Source organism: Neomonachus schauinslandi, chromosome 11 (assembly GCF_002201575.2).
Source record: "Neomonachus schauinslandi chromosome 11, ASM220157v2, whole genome shotgun sequence".
In the NCBI taxonomy this organism is placed as follows: domain Eukaryota; kingdom Metazoa; phylum Chordata; class Mammalia; order Carnivora; family Phocidae; genus Neomonachus; species Neomonachus schauinslandi.
In genome coordinates, this window is record NC_058413.1 from 15821912 (window position 1) to 15834278 (window position 12367).

Here is a 12367-nt window from a genome sequence, read left to right on the forward strand (position 1 = left end):
CTTGCTTAGAGAATTTGAAAATAGGGAAGCCTACAGTCTTCTCAGTGATATACTGTGTTGAGAAGTTTGTTAAAAAGTTGGTTTGTATGAATAGAAGAGTTAAGTATGTTAAGAAGAGCATAGAACTTTGTAGTTTACGGGGCGCCTGGGTGGGTCAGTTGTTTAAGCGACTGCCTTCGGCTCAGGTCATGATCCTGGAGTCCCGGCATCGAGTCCCGCATCGGGCTCCCTGCTCAGCGGGGAGTCTGCCTCTCCCTCTGACTCTCCGCCTCTCATGCTCTCTCTCTATCACTCTCTCTCTCAATAAATAAATAAAAATCTAAAAAAAAAAAAGAACTTTGTAGTTTACAAAGGGCTTTTCGTGTAACTTCATCTCTTTTAAGCCTCATAACAGTTTTATGAGTAGATGATACTGTTCCCATTTTTCTGATTTATAAGCAAACAAACAAATTAAAAACCCTGAGGCTGAGAGTGGCTACATAGCAAGTAAATGGAATCCGTCTTTTCTTGTTTTGGGCGGGATAGTGAGTATGCTTTACAGACATCACAGCTGTCTTTTTTTAGTGAGATTTGATTATTATTTTTGTTTTGTTGGCTTGTGGAGTTTTTATTTGTTCCTGTTTTTGGTTTTATGTTATTTGAAGGTGAGAAGCCGCTAGGTGTCCCAGTAGTTTGCTATGTACGGTTCTGAAGACAACAAATGTTGGTATCTTGTGCTAGGCAATTGCCCTCTCTGATGGCAATTTAGAGCTGCTGGGTGGTAAAAGGCATTGTACCTCAGTAAAGTGTGTCTATTACTGCTTTGTGAGTCTGTTTATATTTACCTTGTAGCAACTGATTTGTTAGTTGTAACTTACTGGAATTGGTCAAAATATGATAAATCATCTTTTTACAAATTTAGCAAATAAAACTTTTTTTATGATGCTATAAACTGCCCCCAAATAGTCGTCTTATGACAGCTGCATAAGTTGTCTAAACCCCCAAAATATTTTTTAAAAGGATTCAACATGTGCTTGCCTTGTTTTTATAAGCTATAAATATATGTATATAATGTGCTCCTTTAGGTAAAGACCAATCTCTTAAAACTGCTATCCAGAAAGAGAACTTTTTGAAGAAGTAGGATATAAAATGAATCTTATAATCCTTCATAAGTTTTTCTATAACAAGTCACTAACTTTTTTAACCCTTCAGTTTTATTTTGAAATAAAATGAATAATTGGCATTTAGTCATCGCCAAATAAAATTTTGTGCCTTTCTCTGTCTCTAATAAGCAGACAACAATCTGATGAAGGAATAAAAGCTGTCAGCTCCTCATTAACTTGAGTTACAGGCTTCTTATCCTGCGAGGCACTCTTTGACATTTTAGAGCCTCCAGGTTAAATCCTGGTTTTACTTTTTCTTTTCCTGAACATTTTGTTTCATCAGTATCAAATTTTCCGAGGCTTTAGCCATCCTCAGTTAATTTTTTTTAATTTTAAAAAAAGTGCATATTTTCTGTGGAAAAATGTCAAAACATCAATACTCTGAAAAACTGAAAGTAAATAACCCTTGTACTACCACCCAGAGATAACCAGTAGCAAATTATGAAAGTGCCACTTGACCCAAACTCCTGACAGCTCAGAGTATTCTTGTTTCTACGGATCTTTGTCAGTTTAATAAGGACAAAACTTATCTTCTTAAAATTTACAATTCTTTGACTATTGAAGATGGATGTTTTTCATGTTTGTTGGTCATTCTTACTCTTCTATGAGTTGCTTTTTCATATTTTTAAAATTTGTGAGCACTCTAATGTATAAATTATGTTAACCCTTTGTTGTGTATGTTGTAAGTTCTATATTGTAAGTTCTCCATGTTTTTAATCTGCTCTTTGTTTCCAGAGTTTATATGTTGAGTTGAACTATGATGTTCTATGTTACTACCAGTAAAATCAAATAAGGCCTTTTTATTGTTGAAAATACCCCTTTAACTTCAAGGTGATTCTTAATTTGACAAAAATTTTAAGGAAGCATTTTTAGATATGTTTTCTGATTAGAACCTTGCAAAAATTAAAACTAATTCAACAAATTCAAGTTGAACTCTAATATGTATAAGTTACAAATTCAAATAGGAAGATTATTTTAGTATTTAAAATTAAAGGGGGAGCACCTGGCTGGCTCAGTCGGTGGAGCATGTGACTCTTGATCTCAGGGTTGTAAGATCGAACTGCCTGTTGGGTATTGAGATTACTTAAAAACAAAATCTTAGAAAAAAATAAAATTAAAGTGATACTATAGTTTTAACATTTGCTTTTGTATATAGAGTAAACTTACATGACAACAAAAACCTCAGTAACTTCATGATTCTGTTATTTAGTTATTTATTACAGTTCCATAGATTTTCTAAGATAATACGTAGCTAAAAAATTGCTTTTGTAGTTTATCGAAACATATCTCCTTTTCCAAATGGTCTCCCCTATACAAATACTGCCTATTTTGGTTGATAGTATCATTGTATAGTAATCCTTTCCTAGCCTCACAAATGTTAAGTTTGAAGGAATTTTATATTTTTGAAATTTATTGTTTTTTAAGTTAGAGTGTTTTGGTGTTACATAACATAGTATATAGATCGTAAGGGAGAGATAGACAGTGATGTTTTAAGTCTAGCAAGATTAAGCAAATTTAATGAAAATTAATATTCACAGCAATATATTCTGTAGTTAATGATTCCATTATAAGTGTTAAATAAGGTTTTAAAGAAGTTTTAAGAAAACTTAGGTTGAATATGGACTTGATCCATAGATAAATAACTTTTGGGAAGTGTAAAGATTATGAATCTCATTGAATTGGTTTAAGGAGTAGTGGTTCTTTCAGATTCCTGATTGTTCCCTTCCTCAGTTTGTAAGAATGCTGTAAAGCTGCTCTAGCTATAGGTTTTATAGGTACAAAGAGAAGGGAAAGAAGTGAAGTTTAAATGTATTTTGGCAAAAGCAAACTTTTGCTTTGGGAGGTTACCTCAAATCATGTCTAAGGCCACATTCAAGAAAAAAGAAAAAAAAAGAGAAATTAGCCATTGAGTTCATTTAAATTGTGGTGATGAGCAGAGCAGAATAGGAAGGCTCACATTCACAAGTCTAGACTTTTGACGTTATTACCACTTGCAGTTATGCACACAACTAAAAGAGATGCGCTGGCAGGCTTGAAGAAGATGGTGTTCATTGTCAAGATGGAAATGTCTGATCCATTGCTAGACTACCACCTCTATTATACATGAGAGGTTTATTTTTTAACATCCTGTCGTAACGTTATGCAAAGCAGAGTTCAATTGCATTGTATCTGTGTAAAGTATTAATTTGTTAAATGTGAATCTTTAAATGATACAAGAATTTTCCTGTTTTGAGTTTTATTTTTAAAATAGAGTAAGAATCAATCCAGATGAAAGTACTCTGGTCTTCTTTAACCTCTGAGAGACCCTGAACTTTCCAGTTCACTCTGTGTGATGTTTAAAAATGTATGACCCTGTTGTTATGTGTCTCTAAGGACAGTGTGTCCTGGATGGTTGTAGTCTCGCCCTCTAGATTCTCAGCTCATCTAAAGGAGAAGTGGTCTTGTTCAGCTCTGTATCCTCGGAATGTAGTATGTATCACGATGCTGGGCATGTAAGCATGCTTAGATGTTTTCATGACTAGATTAAATACTCCCCGCCCCCATTTCTTACTTACTTTAAGTATTCTGTGGAGGAATGTTCAATGAATAAAACCCAGAAAGTTGTGGTACTAATTCGGTACAAAACTATTCATTTTGGAAAGAAATCTGTTTGGGAAATTTCTTGCTCTGTGTTAGAGTATCAAATAATTTTCAACTAATGTAATTTCTTTTATTTAACACAAATATTTCCTTCATGATCCAAAACATTTTATGATCTCCACAGCTGCAGTGAGAAGAGGAGTTTGTTATTTTAAACGGAGGCTGAAGAAACTGTAGAATTAGCAGACATAAGAGAAAGTGGAAAGGTGGAGGATGGAGTTGCAGACTCTACAGGAGGCTCTTAAAGTGGAAATTCAGGTTCACCAGGTATGTTCCATTATTGGCTTCTCTGTGTTGTGTTATTAAGTAATGGCTAAGATTAGTAAACTGTCCCGTCTCTGAATTTCAGTACACTTTTTAATCGTCTTTCAGACAGTTGTCCGAGAGACATGTCATTTGCCTTTTATTGCTACGTAACAAACTCACTGACAATACTTATAAGAACTTTAATAAAATATTCCTGACTTCCTTTCCAGAGAAAAGAATGGAAAATATTTTTTCATATACTAAAGGTGTTAAAAAAAAAAAAACCCAAACTCTTTTTTTCCTTTTTTTGGGTTCATCTGAAGAACTTTGTTCATGTGACTTAACTTCTTGTATATTTTAAGTAATGAGGCATGTTTAAGTTGACTACCATTTATACTGAAGTTTTTGCACATACCTCAGCTTTATGCCTTGATTCCAATCTTTAGTAAAGAAAACATCACTGCTAGAGCACCTGGGTGGCTAGGTCAGTTAAGCCTCTGACTCTTGATTTCGGCTTAGGTCATGATCTCAGGGTCATGAGATCTAGCCCCTGTTGGGCTCCACCGTCAGCATGGAGTCTGCTTGGGATTCTCTCTCTCCCTCTCTTACTGCCCCTCCCCATCCCCCGCTCGCACATTCTCTCTCTCTCTCTCTTAAATAAATAAATCTAAAAAAAAAAAAGAAAACATCACTGCCTTCACAGATGTTTAAATTTCAGATAATCACAATTCTTAAAATTTACCTCAGGTGCATAGGCTAAACAAACCTTCAAGTATGTACATAAAAATATGTTAATAATTGTTCATATAATATCAATAAAATATTAAATATATATATTTTATATGTATAACATATCTTATTTAATATAACTCTAAGCCAGAACTGAAGCTATCCTTAAGTAACTGGATCATTAACATATATCTTGTAAACAGAATATCACTGTTTCTGTCCCCTTTCTAGACATTAGCTGGATGTGGTCCCAGGTTCAAGATAAACACATACAAACATACAATCAGAAGTGATAAATGATGATGAAAAAAATTGACTACTTTTAAATGTCTGGGGTGGAGAAGTAGAAAAGAGAAGGAAACAAGTTTCCCTTGTTTTATCTGAATAGTTTAATGTAAAGTTAATTTCTGAAATTGTTGGAAGCACCCCTTAGGTTTTGATAACTACTACATTTGCAAGCTGCTTAGAATTAGGGTGAATGAGAGTTTACAGGAAAGCTTCAAAGGTGCACACACACACACACACACACACACTATTAAGTCTCTGCGTATTCAGAAATCCCTTCTTCTGCTTTGGATCTGTTAAACTCCTGCTCAGCAGTAGTCTTATAGTTTGCTGTGTACAGGTGAGCTTCTCTACGTGAAGTGTGTTTTGTTTTATGGTAATTTTAAGAAATTTAGTATATAATAAGTTATGCACATTTTATTTTATTTGGCCTTGCTTCTGTTACTAGTTGAGGAGAATGAAAATCTATTTATAAAATCAAGCTTGTCTTTTTCCCAGATGTAAGTATTTTAACCTAGAGTTGTGTTGAATACTTAATTTGGCTGAATGGCAAATGACAACAGTTAAATTCATAATTTGTTCAGAGCTGACATCATCATAGAAGGGATTTCTGGAGAACAATAACCAATCTGAAATTTGTATGGATCAAAGATATTTAATGAAGCTGTATGTGATTTTAGGAGATATTCCTCCTCTCAAGAAATTTGGAGATGGCAGCATTGACATTCTGCTTTTAGTTCATCCTCACAAGATATGAACAAGTCCCAAATAAGACTTTCTTGAAAGACTCATCTCCTAAATTGAACTAAATTACTAAAAATGAGAATTTTTTTTTTTTTTAGAAAGGGAGAGAAGGGGGTGGAGGGGGAGAGGGAAAGAGAGAGAATCTCAAGCAGGCTCCACACCTAGGGTGGATCCCGACGTGGGGCTTTATCCCTGAGATCATGACCTGAGCTGAAATTGAGTCAGATGCCTAACCAGTGGAGCCACCTAGGTGCCCCTAAAAATGAGAATGAGAATTCCTTTTTTAAAATTTTTATTTATTTGTCAGAGAGAGAGCTAGTGCACAAGCAGGGGGAGTGGCAGGCAGAGGGAAAAGCTGGCTCCCCACTGAACAAGGAGCCCAGTGCGGGACTCGATCCCAGGACCCTGGGATCATGACCTGAGCCAAAGGCAGATGCTTAACCAACTGAGCCACCCTGGCATCCCCAAAATGAGAGTTCTTAAATATTATTTTGCTTCTTTATTTTTAATTCAGGAGTACCAATTTTATGAAAATTATAATTATGAAAAAATTTAATGTTTATTCCTTTTTAAAATCTAGTTTAATTTTTTTTTAAAGATTTTATTTATTTGAGAGAGAGAGAATGAGAGAGAGCACATAAGAGGGGGAAGGGTCAGAGGGAGAAGCAGACTCCCTGCCGAGCAGGGAGCCCGATGCGGGACTCGATCCAGGGGCTCCAGGATCATGACCTGAGCCGAAGGCAGTCGCTTAACCAACTGAGCCACCCAGGCGCCCTCTAATTTAATTTTTAAAATTACATTTGTTGACTCAAAAGGGATGTAACGTTCTTCCAAAAGTTATCCCAGTCTCTTAATATTTACATTGTTTATTTCTCTATATATTTAACTTTTTTTTTAGGATAAATCAGGAGCTTTTATATTCATCCTTAATTATTACACATTTTGTGCAATAGTAATCATTTATTTATATGGTGATTGATAATATTTCAACTTATATACTTACAAAACATCTATTTGCACTGTAATTACATTTAGAATGCTTTCCTATTTGGGGAAAAATACTAAGTATTAGTAGTAAATACAAGTGACATGCTTTGTTTGTAAATCTGATGTTGTTATTCTTGTTGGATATGTGGTAACCTACATGATCACTGATCATGAGAAGTTCAGAAATGCCAGAAATGACATCAAAGTAGGCACTGGCTATTAGGCTGAGGCCAAAGCCAGATCATACATTTGACTAAATACTGGAGCAAAAGCCTCCCCTTTGCATTTCCAGTTAGGGATGGAATTTGGGCTGAATTGAGCTTACTGGATAGAAGCATGTTAGGAAAGTATTGCTGTGGTAGAAGTATATTTCTGTTCTTTATGGAGAGGGAGATGGTTAAGAAAGTTGCAGTGTACATATGGGTTGATGTTGAGTAAATGGTAAATAATAATGGCCTGTGATGGTGACCTTTTCTTTCTTTTTTTTTCTTTCTCTTTCTTTTTTGAGAAATTGCCTTTTTAATTATTCTTACATAGATTTGATGGAAACCATATTTAAACTTCTGGAGTATATACATGGAACAGAGGATAGTATAAAGCAGAGGTCAGCAAACTTTTCTGTAAAGGCAGTAAAATATTTTATACTTTGTGAGACATTTATGGTCTCTGTCACTACTACTCTGCTGCTGTATAGACAAAGCAGCCATAGATAATATATAAATGAATGGGTGTGGCTGTGTCCGAATAAAACTTTATTTATAAAAAAAGGTTGTAGGGCGCCTGGGTGGCTCAGTCGTTAAGCGTCTGCCTTCGGCTGAGGTCATGATCCCAGGGTCTTGGGATCAAGCCCCACATCGGGCTCCTTGCTCCGCGGGAAGCCTGCTTCTCCCTCTCCCACTCCCCTTGCTTGTGTTCCCTCTCTCACTGTGTCTCTCTGTCAAATAAATAAATAAAATCTTTAAAAAAAAAAAAGGTTGTGGGCTGGATTTGTCTATGTACTGTAGTTTATGCGGACCCTTGGCATAAGTATATCGTCATAAGAAATTGCTGCATTCTTCCAAAAGAAAGTAGCTTAATTTTGATAACACAGGGTCAGCTTAAAGTCACTAGGGATTTGGATGGTCTAGTTAAGTTGCCTAGCCTCTCCTGTCCTGCCTCTGATTGTCTAAATGCAGCTTGACTACTTATAGATAGAAAAGTTGGTTTATTTATTTCCTCCAGGAGTGGAGGCTTAGTGTGGTTGTCAGTTTTTAAGTTCCAGTGTCATGGAAGAAAACCTTTTTTGGCTTAAATAGGGCAACTTTAGGGGCCCCTGGTTGGCTCAGTCAGTTAAGCGTCTGCCTTTGACTCAGGTCATGATCTTGGGGTCTTGGGATCAAGCCCCTGTGCCCCTCCCCCCTGTTCATGCTCTCTCTCTCTCAAATAAATAAAAATCTTTAAAAAAAATTAAAAAAGGCAAACTTTAGTATAGTAGCCAACTCTAGTAACTAAATTAAAAAGAAAAGCAAGGACTTTTTTCATTGAAAAATGAGGCTAGGGGCGCCTGGGTGGCTCAGCCATTAAGTGCTGCCTTTGGCTCACATCATGATCCCCGGGCCCTGGGATCGAGCCCCGCATGGGGCTCCCTGCTCAGTGGGAAGCCTGCTTCTCCCTCTCCCACGCCCCCTGCTTGTGTTCCCTCTCTCGCTGTCTCTCTCTGTCAAATAAATAAATAAAATCTAAAAAAAAAAAGAAAAAAAATGAGGCTAGCCTTTAGGCTGCACTGGTAAAAAATATGTGTGTATAAAGTTGTGTTTCAGTTTCGCTGAGCTCTTGGAGTGTGTGTTACTACTGTTCTGTAGATTAAGGCCAGGATACGGAAGAGTTACTACTGTCACGTATGAAGCAGAGTTTAGTAACATATACCTTGTGTATATGGAGGTTACATTGTCGGCAACCTCAGCTATCCAGAATGCATCTTAGCACCTGAAGTAAGGTTCTTGACCAGCTACAATAAATATCAGAAGTCATTCACCAAAGAGTATACATTTTACTCAAGGGGCATTTCTTAAGCTATCACAACCTGTTTGCTCATCTTAGAATTAGTTCACTGTGCATATCACACAGCAGATCAGAAGCCGCAAATTTGAGTTGGGGATCAGGGGCTGTTGGAGGAGATGTAATAATAGTAACAAGATTTGCTAGCTAACTCCTTGGCATTAAGATGTAGATTGAAAAACTAAAATGCAGACATGAGAACTCTTTAAATCATAGCAGTTTGGGGCCTTTATTATAAGGACCTATTGTGCTGTTTATAGAATATTCTATTAATTGATGTAATCATGCCCCTAAGTATCAATCAAAGCTGACTTTTTTCTTTTTAAGAAGGCAGATAAGTATATATTTTAGAAATATTTTATGACTAAAAGTTTAAAAGTACCTTGACACTCAAAGAGAGGGACAGATTTTTTAGTTACATGAAAAATTCACTTGGGGAACAGCTTATTCCCAGATACTTTGAGGAATTAGCTTTCTGATATTTTTTATCCTTCAAATTTTTCTGTCTTGGTTATTATCTTTGGGCAGTGATGCTTTTAGAAGTTGGGTTAAGTCAGAAGATGTCCATTTTTCTTTCTTTTTAATTTATTTGGACTTCTGCTTTCCCGAGTAAAGGTCTTTCTTATTAAGTATTCTGGTAGCACTCTCCTTCCCAGAGGAACCCAGGTAGGTAGAGTTTGTGTTGTTGTTCCACTGAGTATACCCCATGTAGAGAAGACAGTGTCAAAGTCGTAGCTGACACTAGCCTCCTTTTATGGTAAGAAACAAACCAATGGACTTTCCAAATCTGTACTTTGCTGTATACAAACAGGCCTGTTTTGTTATGGGAGCAGCTTCTTTCCAGGCCTTTTGGGACTCTAAACAATGACAACATTTTAAAGGGATGTTTGGCTTTTGGAGCATCCATCTTGTTTAAATTGCTTTTTAAAAGCCCCCATCCCCCACCCCTTCTCCAGATTTGTTAAAAAGCGGGAGCTTGTCATTTCAAACACAAAGCGGTAGTTTGATTTATTTATATACACCTGTGTGTGTGTATATATATATACACACAGAGGTATATATGTATGTATATGTATTTATTAAGAAGAGTGTCTCATTAACCTTTTATGTGGATCACAGAAGCTTTTGGTCTATTCTGATTGTGTGTTGCTCATTTTTTTGGGTAGACTTAAAACTTTAGATTTTTGGGGCCAAGTCTGGTTAGCCATAGTGGGTTAAAATGTAAGACTGATGGCTCTTTTTCTCTTTTTATTACCAGAAACTGGTTGCTCAAATGAAGCAGGATCCACAGGTAAAATACTACTTTTATTCATTTAATTTTTAAAATAATTTAAAATAACCATAAGATATTAAAATACAGACCAGGACTTAAGTTTTAGAAACTATCTCATCTCTAACAGCAATTATTTTTAGCATATTGGTCTTCATGTTATAAGGGTTTAGAAAAATTCAGTCATTCTATTATAGTGTAGCTATCATTTTATCTTTGTTTCTGTTATTTATTTCACTTTTATGTTCATTTCTTTGAGTATTTTGGGGAGAAATTGAGTTAATATTCTTCATATGGCTCAAATTTCATTTCCATAAGCCTATTTAGTCAGAATCAGTTTTTAAGGCTTTCTCTATTCTCCAAATTACTGTATATGGCCCAGAACAATTCTTATCTTCTCATAGCTTATATAGTACAGGTATAGTACAGAACATTTAAATACTTAATTCCACTATGATTAAATAATTTCAGAATAATTTTTAAAGAAATTTTTAAAAAATTTATCTTTGAAAGAGCCCTTAAAGAGGGTTTAAAAGTACCTTGTAGGGGCGCCTGGGTGGCTCAGTCGGTTAAGCAAATGCCTTCGGCTCAGGTCATGATCCTGGAGTCCCTGGATCGAGTCCCGCATCGGGCTCCCTGCTCGGCGGGGAGTCTGCTTCTCCCTCTGATCCTCCCCCTCTCATGCTCTCTGTCTCCCATTCTCTCTCTCAGATAAATAAATTTTAAAAAATCTTAAAAAAAATAAAAATAAATAAAAGTACCTTGTATAATAATCCAGCAGCTGTTACCTTCTCTTTAAATTCTCATAGGCGTTTTTGACTTAGACATTTTCTTCTCTATCCCTGAAGAGAAATCTTCCTAAAAAGTTATCTTGTCTTTGATGATTACATTTATTGTTCGGGTCGTGTCTCTTTTGTAGCCATTAGACAGTGGGTCACAAGTTTGGAAAGTATCAGACTTTCAGGATTTGTTTACCCATAAATCTGTTCACAGAACACTTAGACCCATTGTATATGTGTAAATATATATATTTATACATATATATATGTACTTACATACATACACTGTATATATGTAGTTGTTAAACATACCATACATGCCTCATTGTAAGGTTAAGAAAATAAATTCTTGGATTTAAAGAATGGTACTGAAGCAGATTGATTTTTTTGGAAGTGGGAAATATATTCATTTCTCCAAAAACTTAGCACCCAGTGGCCTAACTAGTGTATGTTAACACAATCCATTGATTCTGAGGGCTGGGCATTAATGGCCCACACTTAACTCCTGTTTGACAGTCCTACTTCTTTGGGAAGCTTTTCCATTTTTATTTCTTTTTTAAAGTGTATTAAAATTTAAATTAGATTTAGGAAACCCAAGAGGCAGTAGACCTTAGATTAATAGACTCTTTTGTATTTAATATGGTAACCTACATTGTCAGCAACTGAAATATTACTTGAAAATTTTAGCATTTCTGACAGAGCTAGTGGTCATGTAACAGAGCAGTCTTAAAAGAATCTGAGGGGCCAGTAAGTCGTTGGACAATCTTGTGACTGATCTCATTAGTGAAGCCTTATGTCAAATATACTTATAAAAAAGACAATGTAGAGTAAACATAAAGGGGAGGATGTATGCCCCAACTCTGACAGAAGACCAAGCAGGGTGAAATCAAAAGAAATGCATGTGAAACAATGAAGAAAAAGTAGTCTTTTATTGGAATGATGTTCAGTCTGTTAGTAGGCTGTCCTGCTACATTAAGCATTTGAAAATTTTAATTTTGGATTTTTTCCCCACTTGAGTAAAAAGCAAGCACACTCAGTGTATCTCATCTAAAATAGTATTCTTTTTTGATTCCCAGAATTTTAGAACTGAGAAAATACCCTGGTAGTCAGTGTGTTAATTTGAATGATGTAGTGTTAAGGCAGTTGCAGCGCTGACAGCTTTTCAAATCTAGGCTAAAATAACAAATGTACTCTACTAAATAAGGGAGAGGGCAAGTAGAGAAAACACTCTTATCTTTATTGATAATGCCATTAAGCATGCAGTGTATGCATACTTATAACTTCAGTTTTCCTGCTTTTGTCTGATTAGTGGAGCTTTAGGTTTTTTGTCAACTGATGCTTTCTATAAAGAATAACAATATTTCAATAGAAAGGAATAAATACTATAACAGTACAAGATGCTAAAATATAAAACTTCTTGTAATTTGGAACAATTGCAGAGGAACTGCCCCTGTTCCAGTGTTAGGAGCTACATTAGGTGGTGATAATATGACTACAGTTTAATGCAT

General features: G+C 35.7%; 1 protein-coding gene across 1 annotated transcript in view; it reads left to right on the top strand.

The window, feature by feature from the left end:
* The window catches only part of PHF21A (PHD finger protein 21A), a 165255-nt gene that overhangs the window by 7645 nt on the left and 145243 nt on the right, over positions 1 to 12367 (top strand). Inside the window, 2 exon segments of the mRNA XM_044919192.1 lie at positions 3907 to 4049; positions 10069 to 10101. Of these exon segments, the coding sequence (XP_044775127.1) occupies positions 3996 to 4049; positions 10069 to 10101 (87 nt within the window). The 5' untranslated portion in view covers positions 3907 to 3995.